The sequence below is a fragment of the Danio rerio genome, chromosome 25, assembly GCF_052040795.2.
Source record: "Danio rerio strain M-AB ecotype USA chromosome 25, GRCz13ab, whole genome shotgun sequence".
Taxonomy (NCBI): Eukaryota; Metazoa; Chordata; class Actinopteri; order Cypriniformes; family Danionidae; genus Danio; species Danio rerio.
The window spans coordinates 32,944,788-32,966,778 of NC_141045.1; the positions used below are offsets into that span (position 1 = coordinate 32,944,788).

General features: G+C 37.0%; 2 protein-coding genes across 2 annotated transcripts in view; both read left to right on the plus strand.

Annotated features, from left to right (window-relative positions):
• Positions 1 to 21,991, plus strand: part of banp (BTG3 associated nuclear protein) — a 419,239-nt gene that overhangs the window by 94,108 nt on the left and 303,140 nt on the right. The gene's annotated exons all lie outside the window — the stretch shown is intronic.
• The window catches only part of znf469 (zinc finger protein 469), a 467,804-nt gene continuing 451,482 nt past the window's right edge, over positions 5,670 to 21,991 (plus strand). Inside the window, exon 1 of the mRNA XM_087312491.1 lies at positions 5,670 to 5,822. Coding sequence (XP_087168617.1) covers positions 5,816 to 5,822 — 7 coding nt within the window. The 5' untranslated portion in view covers positions 5,670 to 5,815. The remainder of the gene's footprint in view (positions 5,823 to 21,991) is intronic.

Here is a 21,991-nt window from a genome sequence, read left to right on the forward strand (position 1 = left end):
ACATGCCCTTAATGCTTTTGCGCCCTGCACTTTGGACTTTGCGCCTGGATCATTAAAATAGAGCCCATTGTCTTCAATTATCTTGTCATTTAGGAGACACTTTTGCCCAAAGTGACTTACAAACATGGAGACATTCAGCAATTCAACAAGAAGAGGCAATAAACAGCAGAAATGTGAATTAATTGTCAAATTTACTTGTCACACAATTTGATTTAATTGTCAAAACCTCTCAATACATTTTCTACTGATGGTAAACTGTCCAACAGATTTTTTTCCAAGGCAGTGTGTAAGTGTGATTTACACAATGTGAGAGTGGGGCTGCAAACTTATAATTGTCGTTTATCACATTGATAACAACCATATTAGAAAAATCTGGAAACTTGCCAACATTCAAACACAAACTTTTATTTATTGTTAAAACATCTCTCATAATGCATTTAACTGATGCAGAAATACTGAAGAAAAAAAATTAAAGTCTGAAGCCATGGTGCTCCACTGAATAAAGGTGGTTTGGTCTCATTTGGAGGAAAGTACTTACCCCAGGTGGAGGAGGTCAAGTATCTATGGCTTGTGTTCATGAGTGACAGAAGGATGGAACGTGAGATTGACAGGCGGATCGGTGCAGCGGCAGCAGTAATGCGATCAGTGTACTAGTGCGTTGTGGTAAAGAAGGAGCTGAGCCCAAACACAAAACTCTCAATTTACCAGTCAATCTACATTCCTACTCTCACCTATGGTCATGAGCTTTGGATCATGATGAAAAGGACAAGATCTCGGATTCCTTCGCCGTTTGGCAGGGTGCACCCTTATAGATAGATTGAGGAGCTCAGTCACCCGGGAGAGCTCGGAGTGGAGCTGCTGATCCTCCACATCGAGAGGAGTCAGCTGAAGTGGCTCTGGTCTTTGTTTCAGATGCCTCCTGGACATTACCTAGAGAGGTGTTAAAGGAATGTCCCACCGGGAGGAGGCCTCGGGGAACATCTCTATGTCTCTCAGCTGGCCAGGGAACCCGTCTGGGTCCCCCTAGAGGAGCTGGAGGAAGTGACTGGGGAAAAGGAAGTCTGGGGTTCTCTCCTTAGACTGCTTATCCTCCGACCCAGCCACGGAAAAGCGTAAGAAAATGAATGAATGAATTAAGGAATGAATGAAAGTTTCAGAGGCAGTGTGTAAATGTGATCAACACGTGTAAGTGCTAAAGTGCAAGAATATAATCGCTGTTTATCACATCGGTAACAACGAATAAATAAAAATGTGAAAACTTGCCAAAATCCAATCACAAACTTTTATTTAAATGTCAAAACATCTTTTAGGTTGCTTTCTATTGATGCGAGAGAAAAAAAAAATCAAACCTGATACAAATTTTTAAACAGCAGATAAAAGTTTCAGAGGCAGTGTGTAATTGTGAACTCGTTTATTTTATTATTATTTTTTTTAACATGCAAACATTTTCGATGTAAATTACCAACCTTATCTGACGAGGAAACGTAACCATTTTAAGTAAACGTAACTATTTTTATCAAATTCGTATGAGTTCAGTCGTATGAGAATATATGATTTTTAAAAAGAAGGTGTGGCACCAAACCATCAATGGGGATAAACAAATCATACTAAATTGCACAAATGAGATTGTACGAATTACATACGAATTAGCCACTAAATCAAAAAGTTATGAATTGCTGTGAGATGTTATTGAAAATTACGGACTATGTGCCCAGTGATCTTACAATGAATTACCAAAATAAAGTACATTTCGATTTTGTGCAGACATTTAAGTTCGACCAAAACATATTCCTGATGTACTACCATACTCCTTTACAAAAAACGCAACATAATTCAGAAGGGACGGCCCAACAGAAGTGAACCCTTAACAGACAACGTGTACTGTACAACATGTTATCATGCTGACCTGACCTTCACGTCCGTTCATATTTTTTTATTTATCTATCTATGCTTTATCTAACGCAGAGCAATGATTCCTCAAGTCAAAACACGAAAGTGGTCAGTCTACCCAAAAAATTCCCCACTTGTTGATCTGATAAGCGTCTGGCAGGAGTACAGCGAACAGGAGAACAGGTCAGATTTTAAGCCCCTGATGTCCCTCAGTGGCGTATTTTATGTTTTCCGCGCCATGGCTATGTTTGATTGGCCTAAACTTGTGTTTTTCTGCGTCTGACATGAAAGTTGATTTTATTTTTTCTGAAACTTCTAAGCTGAATGCAGAGTTACGTGCTCGCAATCGTGACCTACACGCCATTTCTCAATCCATTTATCACATTATCTTTTAATAAGATTACACCTAATGCTGAAAAAAGTGATTAATGGTCATAAAGTAATAACGCCGATCCAAAAAAACATTACATCATTTTGACACCAACTAACACTCCCGACTGTCCCGAAAGACTCTACTGATACTGCTCCAATTTTTCTTCTTTTATTTTTAGTATTTTATTATGATTATTAATATTAATGTATCAAGTTTTTTTTTTTTTACACAATATGTTAATATTATAATACTGAACAATGCAATATCAGAATTCTCATGCATGCTGTTAGACATCACACAAAAAAAGAACTAAACTTTCCAACATCTTAGTTGTTACTACTGTAAAAAAATGCTTCGTTCCACACCAGGGGCGCCCGCACGATTTTCTTCAAAGGTACGCACATATCCAGCACCACCCCGCTCCATCATCCCTTATTTTTATTTCAATCTCAAAAAAACACTGATGCTTGCTGTCAAAGGCTACATTATTTAAGGGCATTGCTGCGAGTGAGACAAAGAAAATGAACACGTTATTGTATCTTAATTAAAAAAAAAATGTTGGTCAGTTATCTTCTAGACCGGGGGTGTCAAACTCAATTCCTGGAGGGCCGAAGCCCTGCACAGTTTAGTTCCAACCCTGCTCCAACACACTTACCTGTAGGTTTCAAACAAGCCTGAAGGACTCAATTAGTTTGATCAGGTGTGTTTGATTAGGGTTGGAACTAAACTGTGCAGAGCTGCGGCCCTTTTGGAACTGAGTTTGACACCTGTGTTCTAGACAAACAAGAATAACAATAACATCTGATGTAACGTTCAGTCCCAAACTCTTTTGGAAGAGTGAGAGAACTCAGAAACTCATGAGAATGGAAATGTCTGCTTATTTGTGCCAGTCTGTCAGATAAAATTGTTTAAAACACATTGAATGGTAGCGGTTCCATGCGAGGAGGCTGCGCAGCCACAGGCTGGGCCTGGAGTGCCCCCTGCTTAGGTGCTGATGAAAGGTCTCATGAGCAATATGTGTCTTTTTTAGTTTTAGGCCCTTTGGCAAATGTTTCAATTAAGTTTAGCTGTTTTAAAGAGAGTTTACTCATTTTGAACCTTGTTTTAAACAATAGCTAACTGAATTGTGTTTTTTAGTGTGTGGAAAAATCGCCAGCAAAACTAAAGCCGTTAGATTTCTTTACCCATCTCCCACCATGCATGTACATACTTTAAAACACAAAAACGCACACCTTTATTTTTTCTCATTCTGTCTTGCTTTATCAATATATGGCAGTGTATACTGTTTAATAATCAATTTAAATTATCTAATAAATAAATACGCAGCATTAATTTGCGCTCTCACATGGTAGGTACGCACAGTGCGCACACAGCCGTACGGCTGCAGGCGCCACTGTTCCTTACAATTGCTTCATGTTGTCAGAACACAAATTTATTAAGTTAACTTAATTGTTTTTACAAATTTAAGTGGATTAAACATAAAACAATTAAGTTGTCTTAAAAATGTTGTAATTGCGTCGTTTCAACTAATTTTAAATAAGTACTTTGAACAAGTAGCAAATTATTATTATTATTAATATTATTATTGTAAATTATTATTATTTAGAGTGTATGTGCAGTTTGTCAGGTGTCTGCAAAGGTTAAAAAAAATAAAAAAGGTTTTTACAAAGAAATATACTTGCAGTTAGAGATGCTTCTGCATTTTGGACCTGATTTAGTAACATTTAAATATAAATTTAAAAAGTGCAATAATTCGCTGTCTACACTCCCCCAAAAATATTTTTGCTGCTTGTATAAACTTCTTATTTAAAATAAGTTGAAACAGCTCAATTATTATGTTTTATTTATTTATTTATTTAATTGTATGTTCAGTCCACTTCAGTTTGTACAAGTGATTTATTTAACTTAATCAATTTGTGTTGGGACAACATGAAGGAATTGCGGGGAACCCAGCATTTTTCAGTGTATGAATGCAACGGCTGTATTCTATTTCAGAAAACTGAGTTAATACTGTCTGTGGGTTAAGGATAGAAATTGGATTCCATCCAATTTAAAAACATTGCAAAAAATGAATGCGTTCAATTGTTTTTCTATGCCAACAAGAACAACAACAACATGTAAAAAAGGGTTCGCATGAAAAAAATCGTATCTACCATATTTAGATCAAGATCAATTTGAAGACATAATAAAAGATGACAATGCTGCTCCAAAATAATTAACTGTCATTTTAAATCTATACTGCTCCACTATCCTGCAAACCACTAGGTTTTATTAAACCACTGCACGATTGTTTATCAGTTTAAAATTTAGTATGAGAACTATTATTTCATATATTTTTAGACAGACAAACAGACAAACAGATAGATAGATAGATAGATAGATAGATAGATAGATAGATAGATAGATAGATAGATAGATAGATAGATAGATAGATAGATAGATAGATAGATAGATAGATAGATAGATAGATAGATAGATAGTAAATTTTGTTTTAATTTTATATGGATAAAATTATATTGCTTTGTGATCCTTAATTTTATTACTTTTATTAAGACGTATTGATTCTTGTTACAAGATTATCGTTGTTATATATTACTATTGTTACACTAAATTATGTTAATTGTTTAATTAATGTTAATTCATTAATGGTAATTCATTTCATGGTAAAACCTTATTTAAGTCCTCGTTTGCTTTTGAATTAGAGAAAACGTTAAACAGTCCACATTTTAATGACAAAAACTGTATAACAATTTTCTTTGACGCTTGCAAACTCCTTTGTGACATTTTGAATTCACAGAAAAAAAAGTTTAAACAGTTTTCATGACTAAATCTCTTTTAATTAATTATGAAATCCCAGTATTATTTCATTTGTCTGTTTTTTTTTTCAGATTCTAAATCTGTTAAAATTGAATACTTCTAAATTTAATCAGTTTAAAGATATGAATATGGTATAAATATATGTAGCTGTATTAAAAAAAAAAATCCAATTAGTTAAATTCTATGAGATTGGTTCACTTAATATTCACTTAATATATATAATATACACAAAAGATGAATTAATAAGTAGCATTTAAAACACATTGGATGTATTTATATTATATCAATCTTGTTCTTATTGGTTTCATTCATAAATACAAATCACATAAAGTTTGTAAGTTCATCGTTATGTTGTATATAACCCAAATTAGAACTAAATATACATGATTCTTGCTTGTTAGGCCTAAATATTTTAAGTGTACTTAAATAAGCTCATCTTTATTTTATTAGCAACTTAAACTGGTACTTTTTGAGACCAATATTTTATTTATATTTGCCTATGTAATCATACTTTTAGACATTTGGAGTGTTGTCCGTCAGTGTGGTAGTGGTGAGGTAGAGGTTAACTGGCTCATGCGCTGCGGTAGTTGGGCAGGCGCGGGGCTGCTGCGCTCTGACGCGGTGATGGAGAGCTCAGAGACCCGCTGCTACTCCGACAGGATCCCGCGGCCCCGGCCGGTGCTTTCCTGCGGCTTCCAGCGCTCTTCCGTCCGCTTTTCAGCGCCGAGACGGTGAATGACCGGTGAGTCCCGCTGTTTCTGTTGCCATATACAGCGCATGACAGACCCAGTGAAACACGTCACGAAAACGTAAAGCGCGCGAAGTGACGTGTAGAAGCTATATGATAATCTGACAGGTTCATTGAGCAGCTTCCATTACCATTTCTCCAAGGAGTTAAGAAAGTTATACAAGAATGAAGATGAGCGAGTTAAACTGTCTGTAAACACAAAGTTATCATGGTTACCGTTTGTCTGGGCACTTCAGTTTTTTTGGTTTTAGATGACATACATATCTTAAATCTATAAAGGTTTAATTCGTTTTTATGATTTTACAGTAGGCTAGTAAGGACACATGCTAATGGTAAATGTTTGTTAAATCAGTTCGACTTTTTAAGATGCAAGCACACAGTTTGTTTGGTCTTTTGGCATCACACTAAAGACTTCTTGAAATCACACTTAAAGCATTTTTATTTTCTTACACAACCATCAACAGAGTGCAGCAATGCATTTCCCCCTTAGAGGAACATTAAGACTACATTTTTTAATCTCCAGTAGAAGTTTTGTTAATATTGTAGACAAAAAATAAAAGTTATCTGTAACGATTTAGCACATTATATTTCTGTGTAAAAAATGTCACAAAGGGGTTCCCAAGCATTAAACAAAAGTGTAATATTAGTTCTGGAACATAATAATTCTAATAATAAAAATAATTATTATTTATTTTGCTCTATCTATCTATCTATCTATCTATCTATCTATCTATCTATCTATCTATCTATCTATCTATCTATCTATCTATGGATCGATCGATCGATTGATCGATCGGTCTGTCAGTCTGTCTGTCTGTCTGTCTGTATATATATATGTATATATATGTGTGTTATGTTTTGTTCAAATGCTGAAAAATGCGTTGCCTGTATTTACTGAGAGATAAAAATAGTCAATTATACTGAATACTTTGTGTGTGTGTGTGTGTGTGTGTGTGTGTGTGTGTGTGTATCAACAATTACATAATTAAATGTTCATTTATCATAATATTAAACATTTTATTAAATTGTTGCGTCATTAGAAAAATACATGTGTCAATTTCACATAATACATGGTATACAGTTCTGTTATATGAGTAAAAAAATAAAATATTATTATTTGACGATTTAATTATTACAATAGGCACAATAAAATGAACCATAACATAAATAAGTTAAACAGTTTTTTTTCTCTTTAACTTTTTGTCAAATTTTAATACATTTTAAAATATTAAAAATGTTAATATACATTTCGGAAATCAAGTTTGAATAATTTGAATGGCTGCTGATAATAACAACTACAGTTGTTATTAGTGCAAATAAAAATAATGTATGGTGTCATCAATTGTAACGGCTAATAATAATCATTATACAAAATACACAACACTCACATAGACAATAATAATTTTTAAAATTTAAAAACATTTATGTCTGATTCATTCATGTGGGAATAAACCAGAATCACGCGAATCAGTGGTATTTATCAATTGTAACTAATCGTTTTTTAAAGTATTAAACAATAGATTCGAAGTTTGTGTACGTGTAGAAAAAAAACAGACCTGTAGAAAAGCATATTATTTGTCAAACTGTTAAGGATTTCCTGAACAATCTACAGTAACTTACTGTAAATCAATTACAGCAGAAATACCGTATTTACATTTACAGGACCATTAATCTTGCTGTAAATGTATTTGCCGAATATTATGTACATCTTTACTGTAGAATATACAGTAATTTTCACAATGCAGTTTTAAAATACAGTAAGATACCGCATAACTGTCCTACAGTCAAATTCAGCTCATATTAGAGTTAAACACTGTGTAGTTTACAAAATTTGTTAACAGTGTATGTTTCTCTCCATTTTGTAGTGTATGAATAAATTGATATTAAACAGTTTTTGGCACTTTTAAGTTAAACTAATGCTGGGGGTTTCAACAGATGGCAAATCAAAAACACTTAAAGAAATGGGGCTAAAAGTGTTTCCTTGGCACATAATCACACACAACTTTAATATGGCACCTGTATATTAGCAATATCACAACAGTAGCAGTGCGATATGGTTGTATATCGGCACTGGTGGGAGGCGTGCGTTGCTGCCAAGTGCCTTAGTGCCCCCACCAGTGCTGATATACAGCCATATCGCACTGCTATGAGTGTGATATTGCGTTTATACAACAGTCTGACAACATAATTGTGTATATAAAAACAAAATCAAACATGGAGAGTCTCAAAAACCCTTTTGTATGAGGAACTACTTTCTTCCGCGTTGGATTCAAATCATAAGCTGACAGTTAAACAGCTGAGCAAGCATCTTTTAAACTTTAGATCTGTAGTGTCTGCTTTTTGCTGGCTATATGTAGGCGGAGTAATACACAAAGGGTAAAGAGGCTGTACAGGTGCTGATATTACTTAAATATATCACGGCTATCAGCCAATCAGATTCGAGAAACAGACAGAACTGTTGTATAAAGTGATAAATAGCATAAACTCTGAGCTCAACTGCAGGTTTGTCTTTGAATGTTTAGTTTGCATCTATGGATAAACGAGTTAGATTTTCTTCACTTGTACTTTCTGTGCTCTACTGGTTGTGTGAGAAGTGGCTGGTATTTGTCCATTATGAAAGTGTTTTATTGCTTTTGTCTACGGAACAAACTGTCAAGCATGGTGTCCACATGCAGACTTCAGAAAATTGTTTCCCCAAAGTACACAGCATCAACAATTAATTACACCCTCCTCCTAATAAGCACCATTTTGTGTTTAAAAGTCCAGCCAAAACATCAGGTCTGGTTGAGTGGGTGGATGAAAGCTGGTGATGGCGATGCTTAGAAACTTACAATCCGACCTAAATGAACCCATAATGACTGGGACTTTCCCAAAGCTGCGATCAACAGAATGTCTTGCAGTTTGCCATTTTTACCAGACCAACAGTGTGTCTGAATTTGTGTAATTGTGATGAGTAAGTACTACATTTAAATCTCAACTTATCCATAGCTGTTCTATATAGACAAAATAATGTCCTATATGTAATATGAATGGAATTCAGACATACGTAACGCATCTGCCATGTTATCAATCACCTCTTTCAAACATACCATCTTTACTGGTAAATTACCACCTAGAGATCATGTGTAAAGATCAACTGAAGCTTTTCAAAATTAACAACAACAGTTGACATTAAAGGGGTGGTCCAAAGTGTTTTTAAAGGCTTGGTTGTGTTTATAAGATGCAAAGCAACGTGTGCTCATGCTTCATTTTTAGAAAATCATGTTATTCTTACAGTCCCTGACAAAAGACTTGTCGCTTATCTATTTTGTAGAAACACCTGCTATTAACCTGTATTTTAACCAATTGGTGTTAAAAATAGCTCACATGAAAAGCTAAAACCCTCCAAAATGATGTTTAATGCACTGAAATAAATTAGTTTCCCTGAAAAAAAAAAAAAAAAACAGTAAATCAAGACAAAAAAGTCCAATTTTGGCAAAACAAAAGTTCTGTAGCCTCTACAGAAAGTGAACAAATTTACTGCAAATATGAAAATAGGTCAGCAAATTAAGTAGTGGTGCTGAGAAATCCAAATTTAATATCTTGTATGACTTTCATGAGCTTAAAGAGCTGCATCCATGCGGTTTGGCAAGGATTCATACAACTTGATGGAGTCATCAGGATTGACGAAGAAAGCAGTCTTGCAGGACTGTTCATCAAGATTCCTTGGTTTCATTTTCCATGCTTCCTCTTTTTTTATCCTACCCCACATATTCTCAGTGATGTTCATGTTTGGTGATTGGGCTGGCCAATCCTGGAGCAACTTGATCTTCTTCTTGAGGAACTTCAGTGTGGAAATGGAAGTATGCAATGGAGCACCATTCTGCTGCAGAATTTTGCCTCTATTATGGTTGGGAATATAAGAGGTAGCTAAGATTTCCTGGTATTTTAGACTATTGATGTTGCCATCCACTCTGCAGATCTCTCGCACTCCTCCATATTAGATGTAACCCCAGACCATGATTTTTCCGCCACCAAACTTCACTGTTTTCTGGGTGAATCTCGGATCTATGTGGTCTCCAGTAGGTCTCCTGCAATATTTGTTGCTACTTTGGTGTAATTCAGCAGAAGATTCATCTGAAAAATCCACCTTCTTCCACTTTTCCAGTGTCCATCCATTTAGCAGTTTGTGGACCTTGGCAAATGCCACACGGTTTTTAAATTGTCTTTTGTTTGCACAGATTTAGCTATGGAGGCCATTTCGAGACAGAATCCGACAAACTGTTCTGGTTGACACTGGGACTTCAGGTGACCAGGTCTCGTGGAGCTCTGTGGCAGTGGAGAATTGGCTGGCCTTGGATTTTCGAGCCAACAAACAGCGGGGTCTGCCTGACCTGGGCTTGTCAAAAAATTCTCCAGTCTCTTCTCCAGATCTTTTTTTATTCTCTGTACTTAAAGGCTGATTTATACTTCTGCGTCAAATGCCGGCGTATGCTACGGCGCTGATGCATAGCCCTTCGCTGTGGCTATCGGCGTTGCTGACGTGCACCTCTCAAAAAATTTAACTACACGTCGCAACGACGCATATCGCAAGCTTTGTGATTGGTCGGCTTGGTAGCGCTGACGAGTCTGGGCGGGACCGAGAGCCGCGTGAATGGTGCGAGCCGGATGGAGCGATTGTTTACAAGTGTGGAGTCCCGTGAAGGAGCTCCAGATGGAAAGTTTTGTTTTGTGTTTACCTCATAGTTAAAGTTGTTGCACGTTTGCCGGTTCCTGCCTCAAAATGAGCGAGTTTGAGCCACTTGTACATCCTGGAAGTGTTCAGGAAAAGCAAAACAGCAGCGAAGAAACTCGACACAGAGGAACATTAACACCTCACTGCCAACTAGCATTTCGGAAGTGTTAATGAAGATCAACAGAGACAACGCGCAGAAGTATAAATGCACAGCTACGCACGTTGCATGCGCCGTAGGTTATGCCAGTCACTTGACCCAGAAGTATAAACCAGGCTTAACGCTGAGACACTTTGAAGGTGTCTGCTACATCAGCAGTGGATCTGGTCTTGAGAACACTTTAGTTTCAGAGTGAATCTTAGGCATCTTTGCATAGGTCTTGTTGCAGTTGATGTGAAGGTCTAGTGTACTAAGGTTCTTTCTATACACACCTGAGACCTAATTGGTTCATTATTAGTCACAGGTGAAGCTCCTATGACAAGGCGACAGCACTTATTCATTCATTCATTTTCTTTTTGGCTTAGTCCTTTATTAATCCTGGGTCGCCACAGCAGAATGAACCGCCAACTTATCCAGCATGTTTTTACGCAGCGGAATCCATACACACTCACACACATACACTACAGACGATTTAGCCCACCCAATTCACCTGTACCGCATGTCCGTACCGGAGCACCCGGAGGAAACCCACGTAAACGCAGGGAGAACATGCTAACTCCACACAGAAATGCCAACCGACCCAGCCGAGGCTTGAATCAGCGATCTTCTTGGCGACAGCACTACCTACTGCGCCACTGCGTCTTTGCAAAAATTGACTCAATGGGCTTTACCAAACAGGGACTATTAGAATACTTTTAGAAATTTTTATTTTTCACTAAAACATTATTTCAAAAGCTATTGGAATTTCTGGTAAAAATTTCTCGTAAAAAAAAAAAAAAAAATCTTGATTAGAAATATATTTCAACGACACTTCAAGTCAAATTGTACTCAAGCGACAAGACTTTTGTCAGGGATTATACATTGATTATATACAGGTACTCTGCTAAAATGAAAATGACTGTTATATTTTACTAGTTCCTCCAAAAGGCTGCCTTCAAGAGGCTCTGATTGGTCGGCTAACATAATGTGCTGTGATTCGCGGGTTGGCTCCACGTCACCAGTAAATTGCAACACCTCCACAAGCACGCTTTGCCTCCTTTGATTCTACTCCGTAAATAGTGTCAATCACAGTAGCTGTTATCCCTATCTGTTTGAGCCTCAATCAGACAGAAAATGAAAAGGATGAACCTCATGCCTGCTCTCTAAAATAAAACCTGCCAAGTGTCTGTAACGAGTGAAAATAGGGCGGGGCTCCTTTAAAAGAAAATCACCATTTTATGCATGTGTGTGTGTATGAACAATCTATAGACGCATGTAACATGAGAACCACATATGTGCTGGGCTGATGTTTGTTTTTTGTTTTCTCTGAGAACGGGTGTGATGTGCTCTGATTTTCTGGTTCTGGTCAGAATTCTGACAGCAGCATTCTGGATGAGCTGCAATTGTCTGACTGTCTATTTGGGAAGGCCAGTGAGGAGTCCAATACAGTAATCCACCCTGCTGCTGATAAAAGCATGGACAAGTTCTCTTAGTCCTCACTGGAAACAAAGAATCTAATTCTTGCAATGTTTTTGAGATGATACTATGCTGATTTAGTTACTGCTTTGACATGACTACTGGAACTCAGATCTGACTCCAGAATCACATCAAGTTTCTTGACCTTATTTTTTGTTGTTTGACCCTTCAAGCCAAGGAACGCATTCACCTTGAGAGCCTTATCTCTGTTCCCAAATGCAATGACTTCAGTTTTCTCTTTGTTTAACTGAAGAAAGTTGAAGAAAGAATCAAGATGACATTGTGGAGAAGCTCTGCTTGAAGTTAAGCCATCTTTTTAAAGATTATGTAAAGGAAATGTTTATCTTAGAATCAGTTGATTATGCTATGGGAAATAACGGTAAAAAATATAACTGAAATTATTCTGGTATCTCAGGTATCCCATGCTATTTTTGTCATCTTTGTGTTGCCTCCTTTGAAAATGCTCAGGAAAACATTTTGTAATGTTTTTGTTAGCAATCGTTAAATTCACAGTTTGTTTTGATTGATAACACATCACATTGTCAGATGCGTTAGAGACACATTCATACTCAAACAATTTTCGCTGTTGATGAACCGAGCGAATATGCAGAATCATTAGATGGTGCTTAAGCCGTTTACACCTGCTCTTCTTGCGTAAATACACCAGAGGCTGCTGTTGACTGACGAACTGACCGACAGACTGACCGACCGACTGACTGACTGACTGACTAACCGACTGACCGAACAACCGATAGCTCCACCAACCCCCTTCCCTAAACCCAACCAATAGTTTTTTAAAAGCACCAACTGTCCAGCGCCCACCCACTTTCCTAAACCCAACTGACAGTGTTTTAAAAAGCAATTTAGAAATAGAAAACCCCGCTCGGCAGCCTGATTTTTACCACATTTTTAGATCTTACCACATTCTCACCCATTATTTATTTGTTTATTTTATATTTTTAGTTCTGTTTTGGTCTAACCTGCTTTCTGGAACCTTTCTACGCTGGACTCAAACCCCATTGTCACGGTCAACTCTGCTCTGTCTCAAGTTTTGGCATCTTTATGTTGCCTGCTTTGAAAATGCCAGGGAAAACAATTTGTGTTGTTTATGTTAGCGATCGCTAAATTCAATGTTTAATTAGATTGATTACACATCACATCGCCAGATGCATTTATTGAGACACACTCTTACTCAAAACAATTTTTTGCTGTCAATGAGCCAAGTGAATATGCAAAATCACTCTATGACATTAGATGGTGCTTAAGCCATTTACACCTGCTCTTCTTGCCTAAATCCACCATAGGCCGCTGTTGACTGACTGACTGACTGACTGACCCAACCGATCAGAACCCAACCGTTTCAGAAAGCACCAGTTGATCAGCGATTACTCACTTCCCTAAACCCAACCGACAGTGTTTTGAAAAGCAACCCAGAAAAACAAAAGCCCTACTTGCAGCCTGATTTTTACCACATTTTCAGATTTTACCACATTCTCACTCTGTTATTTACTCGCTTTGCTTGCTTTTTTTGGTCTTACCTGCTTTCTGGAACCATTCTGTGGCAGACTCGAACCCCGTTGTCTCCAAAATCTTTTGGATTGCAGAAAAACAAAATATCGCTATGCCAGATTTTTCCAATACCTATTTCTTTGCTTGAAACTCTGACAGTACAGTACAGAACAAGTCTTTTGGGATTATCTTGAACATTATTAGTCAGAGTTTCTAAATCTCTAAAATATGTTAGATTGTGAAATTAACACAAGTCAATGGCTTTGGATATATGTCAAGTCTCGAAGCATCTGTACTAAAAAAGTTCCTAGATCTTTTCTCAGAAGTTTCTTGGCATTTTTGTGCTGAGGTTTGAGCAGCTGCTCTCAAGATTTTCCCAGACCTGCCCTGAACCTCAGAGCTCCAGCAAGTCCTGTATTTAACACTTGCACTGTAACCAAAAGCATGTGGCATGTGTTCTGACTCACTCTACTCATTAGCTAAATTGTTTGGGTAAGAATTGTGCTGAAACACAAAAAGAGGCCTAATCTATCTTTCTTAAAATGGAATTAATCTCAAAAATGAGCATTCATTTGTTTAATAAATGTAGCTGTCAGTTCAAATTCAAATTTAAGTCAGTTGTGTTCATGGGCTCTATGCACAGCTAGTGTTTGTCAGCCAATGATGAACTTCCGATAAGTGCTTTATGGGACTGTTTTCAATTTCATAAGGTTTCTTTTACAGCATCGGTGCTGTAATGTAATTCAAATATAATCAGTTAAATAGACTTCCATTTGAAATTGTTAAAGCATAAAAAGACATGAAAGACAGTTTAAACGCAGGTGTCGTCATTAGCAGCAGGCTAATGCAGAAATATCATTGAAAATAGTGGGATAAAAATTGATTTCCATGTTTTAAAGACATGGCTCGAAAAAATATAATTAATGCAGTGCTTCTAGTTTGGTCTGATACCCACTTTATATCGTATCTCAGCCAGGCAATGAAGATTTTTAAGAAATCAAATCTTAAATGTGACGATTTTGTATGCGATAACAATTACCCGAACTGACTGAGATTAAAAGTCTGTGTGCATATACCCCAATGAAGAGAGAATAGACTTTTAGGGCTTACGCCCCATTCACACGGAGCTTCAGCGTCAACACTTGAGGGCGTGTCTGAAGTTGGGGCTAACGCAATCGTCATTGCAGCGTCAGCCAATGAAATTCAGTCAGCAATAGGCCACTGTCTAGCTGGTGTAATTGCACACAGAGATCTGATTGGCTGACGCTTCCATCAGCACTTGAAAAGTTGCGCCAGTCCCAACTTCTGCAATGAGTAACGCCTCTGAAGTGGCGATGACGGATCCACAATGCAGTTCGGCAATGCCTGACGTCACCCATTCAAAGTGAATGGGAAGCATTAATGCTGTCGCCCCGTGTGAACGGCCGTGTGAATTTTTTCATTAAATGAAGGATTCATTAACTAAAAGTTGAACAGTATATTGTTATAAAATATATTTATTTAAATTGATCATAAATGTTTACAAAAGCATGAAGCTTTAAATAGGCACAGTCTTGATAAGAAGTGATTTTTATTGAATATAAAAATATTTTTTAAATATTACCTTAACTTAGAGTAATTTATTAAGGTAATTTACTAATCTCAAAATGAAAGTCAGACTTTCAAAATAAAATTAGTAAATAATTTCAATATTTGCACAATACAGTTTACCGTTTTTAAAAACACATTTTAAACATAAAAAAAATTATTTAGTTGAACAAGATGTGTAAAAAAAGGTAGCTTAAAGTCGACTCTCATGTGGAGGATGAAATGACATGGATAGCTCATGTGTGATTTTTTTACAGACTTCAACAGAGTTTAAAATCTTGACGGTTCTGTGGGTTTTGTTTATCCCAACTGATCTTTGTTTTGGATTTTCTATTGGATCCAAGTCAGGTGATTGGCTAGGCCATTCCACAGCTTGAGTTTCATTCTCTGAAAGCATTTAGTTTCCTTGGCTGTATTTTGGATCATTGTCATGATGAAATGTCCACTCTGGTTTCATCTTCATCGTCCTGGTAATGTAGATGTTGGACTGAAGCAGCTGATGTTAATTTACAGTGATAAAGGGCAGAGGGTTGCTGAAGAACTTCAGAGAGATTTCAGCTGCTATCTGGGCTTTCACAGCCTTTCTACACCTCCCTTTCTTCATGTGTTAGGGTTAGTACTACTTAAGTAATACTTTTTCCTTATGTCCTTTCATTTTATTACACATAAGTAAATTTTGTAAACTGATTAGATTTGTTTTCTTTCCATATATGGATTTCAAATTTCAAGTTAACAGCAACTTTAAAAATATGTTTTCTGAAAAAAAAATGGTGACGTGTTGAATACTTTTCTCCACTGTATATAAATATATTTGTGTTTTATATAAAACATGACATTTTGACAAACATGTGCAGCGAATTTCACAATATACACATTAAACTAACAAAAGACACATTTAAACAGACTTTATCCCCCTGCAGCGTGGCATTGACTAAATCTGTATATCCTGCATTTTGCGTTCTGATGCATTTTAAAACACATAGAGACACTATAAAAGTTTTTCCAACCATATTAAACCAACATGAACACAAATCTGAGTTATCCTGGCCGCCGTGCAGACTGAATTTTTGAACCTGTTCCCCCTTTCTTTATCACAGACACGCACTCTTATTTGTCCCACTAATGTTTTGATTCATAAATTCATAAAATAACACAAGGCAGACACACAATGCTTTCCAAATGTCAAAAATAGCCCTATTCCCTGAACTCGTAATGGCCTTTTTGTAACAGAACAGAAAGAGATAAAGCTCAAGCCAACATTAATACAATTCCTCTCAAAACAAATAATCGCCAAATCTGCTCAAGATGAACGCGAGTGTGTAGAAGCAGTCAATCATACTTATTTCTAATCAAAGAGGTCACCTGGTGCTAGAAACGCTAGAAAGTTCATAGGTTTCACTCTCAGGGATCAAATATTCTGCCAAAAAAACAAAAAAATGTAATTGCTTCGGATAAAAGTCTCTGCCAGATGCGTAAATGTAAATAAGGATTGTTTCGTGTGCTACCAGGTTTAATAGAAGTACAGCAGGGGTACCTTCAAATCTCTGTGTAAAACAGCACTTTTTTGCAGAAAACATTGAAGAGCTTTGGCTTAGTGCTGCTTCTGGAACTGAAGAAATGTTGGGATGAGATCACTCGCCGGCTAACTGCGGTTTATTGATATGGCACCGGTCAAGATCAGACTTCATTGTTACTTATGGAAGAGTTCTGCTGATTTTTCCTGATGGCCTTGGGAGACATTTCTGAAAAACAGTTCCAATTGTGCTTATAACAGCTCTATTGTTTTGGGGTTTTGATTGTCGATGTGACAGTATTGATAAAAAGCAAATTGGGGAATGAGTAACGGCAAACTTCAGTGCCAAAAGAAAGCGTGAAATCGCTGGACCTCCCTTAAAAACCAAAAGCACTGTGTAAACACACAAGGATAAGAGATATGGAATATTAGATGATATGTAAACGGATTACTGTCAAACTCTTGAAAGCATTCGTTCTGAAAAGACCCTGCCTGAGAATACATCTCTGTGTATGTCTGAGGATACTGTTACAGGATATCAATGCACTAAATGCGGAAAAGTTTTTCGGGGTCAGTATATGACATTTTTAAAGTGATTCCCATTCCCACAGATCAACAAAAAGACTAACATTGTATGCTTGTCTCTCACAAGCAGAAGTAAGTTAGTCTCTCACAGCACATTACTAGTCAATTTCAAGTTTTTTTCGTGACATACACAGTCACACACCGAACGCTATGCAGTGAAATATTTATACAACTGCATGTGACCTTAAAAACCAGTTAAACTCGTCAGATGCGGTGATGTCATCGACTTTCGCTTTAAGATTTGAAGGGCTAGCATTGCACCAGACCCCCTTAAGTGGTTTCGTTTGAAAGTGTAGAATCTATATTTTATGCACATATGCATCACTTTGGTTTTTATTCTACTGTACAAAAGATATTTACACTTAAATACACAGTATTTTGGATACCCAGGCTAGCTATTTTACATTGGGTAATTTTCATATTTTTCATATGACACATGTACAAGTTATAGCTCAAATGAAAGCTCTTGTCGGTGCTCATACGGTTCTAGCATTTTTACTGAATTATATTCACATATCAAACAGTTGCCGAATGAATCAGGGTGTTTCCATGTCGCAGAAGTGAAAACAATACATTTATGATCAATAAGCAGCCCCAGATAACACAGACAGCTGTCATCTCTTACCTTATGCTGTGGACATCAGGGACATTTCCCCTCTGTTTTTGAGGTGATGTGCATAAGTAATCCTTTTATATGTCTGACGTGGTCCAAACACTTGGACCATGTCAATTATGAATTATGTTTCAAACAAAGGAATAGTGAAATATGAAAACAATGATCGGTCCCTGTGGCTTGTACAGCACCTCTCATCAGTTGGAATACAATAACTTTTGCATAGATTATGTTAGAGACATTTTTCTTTTTTCCTATGATTAAACAGACATCTGCAGGAACCAGCAAAATTAATTACAGCACGCTAGACCACACAGAGCCTAAAAGGTACACTTTCAAATTTAAGTTTATAAAAAAAAAAGTGTCTCTTTGTTAGGTGTGTATTATAACACAGACAACATATACAGTTATTTTAAACACCTTCAATAGTGTTTTATAAAAATTCAAAGGGTTTTCTTTAAAATGATACCAAATTTTGGCATTTACACCTCTTCATATGGATTTGGGAAGCTTTTAAGTTTGGGTAGGCAAAATCCAGGTGAAAATCCTAAAATAACAGCAGAGTTGATTACTTTCTCGCGCTAATAGAAATGCATCACGTGACTGTTCATTTACCACGCAAGCCCCCGCGAAAACCCGAGCCCAGCCCAACCCCATCTAAAATGAGAGAAAGTAAGCCCATCGGGTCCCATTGGGTTTTTTCGGGTTCGGGCAAAGATCTTCAACTCTAGTGTGTACATTATATATATAAACTATTTATTTTAAATATATATATAAACTTAACTAAACAAATATATATATAAACTTAACTATCCAAACAAACATATAAATCACAGAAGTGTTTTTTAGAAAGTGCCTGATGCACAAAGAGAGGAAAGAGTGTTGCTTCTGGTGGTTTATCAACCCCACTCACCTGCATGAGGCATACTCAGAACTACACAAAATATAGCCAGCATGTGTGCGAATGTGCATAAAAGTCCATAAGTGTCTCCCATTAGTCTCCCATTTAATAAACATTCATTTATTAGCTTTTTTTTGTTTTATTCTATCTCTCAAGCAAAAAAGAAATAAAAAGGGGGAAAAATCCAGCCATTAAGAACATGCTCAACTTAGAAATCTGTTTATCAGTATAAATGATATATAAATGACCTTTTAGATTGCATGCTTGGACAGATGAACATATTCTGACGAAAACCAGCTTCGGGTAACTGACCCTTATTTTTTCGCAATCAAACACCGTTTAGCATAAAAATGCAAAACTGTAAACAAACACCTGCTAAATGGTCATTTTGGAAACTTTAACACAACTTTCATCCCCACTTGTGTTTTGGCAGGATTTGTGCAATGGTTATGTTGCAGCATTAGGCAAAATCTTGGATATTTTATAACCTCCGAGGATACTAGAATGCCAAGAAATGAACGATTTGATTACATATCAGTTGCTAAATGCTCGCTGTATCATGTCTGTTGGAAATACCGCTCTAATTCCATGGGAAAAAGGTTCTTTGTGTTTGTTGAATGCAGGAAGAACTCTCATTTGAACTTATTTCTTTGATCTTAAACTTCAACTGAGCTTGGCAAAGCTGTGTTTAATTTTCTTTCCCCTCTATCTGTGTTACAGTTACAAATATGATCATGCCAGATGTGGCAGAGGAGTCATGCTTCACTTGAAACATTTCATAACGTTCAGTCTCTGTTACGCCAATATGCACGATTGCCAAAAGTTCAGGTCGGGGGAACGGCGTGTTTGAGAGTGTGTTTTGTTGTGGCCGGTGCGCTGCCAGCCGTTGCCGCTGTGATTAAATTATTATTAATGGAATGTCTTGTTGGCCAAATATTTGCGATTTTCTCCGACTGGCTTTTGTGCGCCTCTTACACGCTCTCGTTTGTTCTAGACAGACAGACACGCAGGGTCGTCCCCCGAGGGTGTTGATCTGGGTCAGATCACTTATCGCTGATCTCGCTTTCCCAGCCTCGATTCGCTTCTCCTGCATGTAAGCGACTGCCACTGGGAGAGAGGTAATTAGTAGCTTGGTGCTTTGGTAATTGGCAGTGGTTCATCTGTGTCTGGGAGACTTTAAACTGGCATTAAGGATAATTGAAACTTTTTCTACATTTTCTGAGTTACCATCCTTCCAGTGGGTACCTTGATGTTAAAACCACATAAAAAATGTTAAAAACTTTGGCAACCAATTGACAAAATAACCCCAAAATAACAACAGCAAAAGTATTATAATATATGAAGGGTCTTAATGACTTTTGCTGCTTGTTCAAACTACTTATTTATAAGAACACAACACAACTTGACTTAATTGCTTTATGTTCGATCCACTTAAACTTGTAAAATTGATTAAGCTAACTTAATCAATTTGTGTTGGGACAACATGAATTGTATGGAACCTAGCATCTTTCTACAGTGTAAGAAAGGTTTTATTGACTTTTTCTGCTTGTTTAAACTACTTATTAAAATGAGTTGAAACAGCAAAATCGATTTGTGACAACATGAAAAGATTGTGTAGAACCCAGCATTTTTTTTTATTTACAGTGTGAAAGCCTCAGTTACAAATTCACACTGGATTTTGTATCCTTGCTATGCATGGAAGCTACCTCTATGTCAAAATGATGTCAAATTGACATTTAAAATTGGTGTCAAAAACACATCAAATATTGATTACAGGACTTCGGTTTCTGACGTGTTTTTTAGCGCCAGTGATAGGGTCACACTTTACAATGAGTTTAATGTACATGAACTAATGGTGAACAATTTACTAATGCATTATTAAAATCCAAATTCAAGCTCGTTAACATTAGTTAATGAACTGTGATCATGAACTAACAATGAACGACTGTGTTTCATTTACTTGCATTAAAGGTGCAGTATGTAACTTTGACACCTGGTGGTTGAACTAGGTATTGCACTCTTGGATCGAAACACATTTTCATATTCTCAGCTCCTCTTCTGACGAGTCCACGCAAGCGCAGGTTGCCAGATTGGCGTGAATGTGCCTGACTATTGAGCCTAAAGGCTGATTTGAACCTTTTTCTAACTAAAAGCAACGGCACGCAATATAAAGAAATATTTTCCATACTAAAAGTAATTTTTGTCCTAACACTTGAAATTTATATTTTAGAAATGGTTTCTATTTCTCACAGGTAAACAACAGGATAAACTGACAATGATTAACCTTACCATTTCGTGCACTATTAAGTGCACTATTCTTTGCTTCTGAATGGCTGTATTTAAATTTCTATCGTGTTTCGTCTGATGCAAACAGCCCAATTGTTTATCACTGCAAAACTCTTCACGTAGTGTGTTGTTCGGGCATGGATTTCAACATAACCTGCTCACCTAATGTTTAGATTAGTAATATTTATAATATTTGCTAATTAATAATCTCATGGCGAGGCAGTGGCGCAGTTGGTAGTGCTGTTGTCTCACAGCAAGAAGGTCGCTGGGTCGCTGGTTCGAACCACGGCTCAGTTGGTGTTTCTGTGTGTAGTTTGCATGTTCTCCTTGCCTTCGCATGGGTTTCCTCCGGGTGCTCCGGTTTCCCCCACAGTCCAAAGACATGCGGTACAGGTGAATTGGGTAGGCTTAATTGTCAGTAGTGTATGAATGTGTGTGTGAATGTGTGTGTGGATGTTTCCCAGAGATGGGTTGCGGCTGGAAGGGCATCCCCCGCAAAAAAACTTGCTGGATAAGTTGGCGGTTCATTCCGCTGTGGCGACCCCGGATTAATAAAGGGACTAAGCCGACAAGAAAATGAATGAATGAATAAATAATCTCATGTGGAACTCTGAATCTGCATCTCATTTCAGAGTTTGCTACTGTCCACCAGAGGTCGCATTTCGGTCACAGACACATGCTTTAAGAGCATATTTGACTGAATGAATCAAATACGCTTTTTTTCCACCAAGGCAACCCAGGGAGCTGAAATATAATTGGCTAAACAGGCATCGAGCGGGTTAAATAACCAAAATAAAGACAGTATTCTAGCAAGTAGAGCACATTTTCAAAGCAGATTATGTG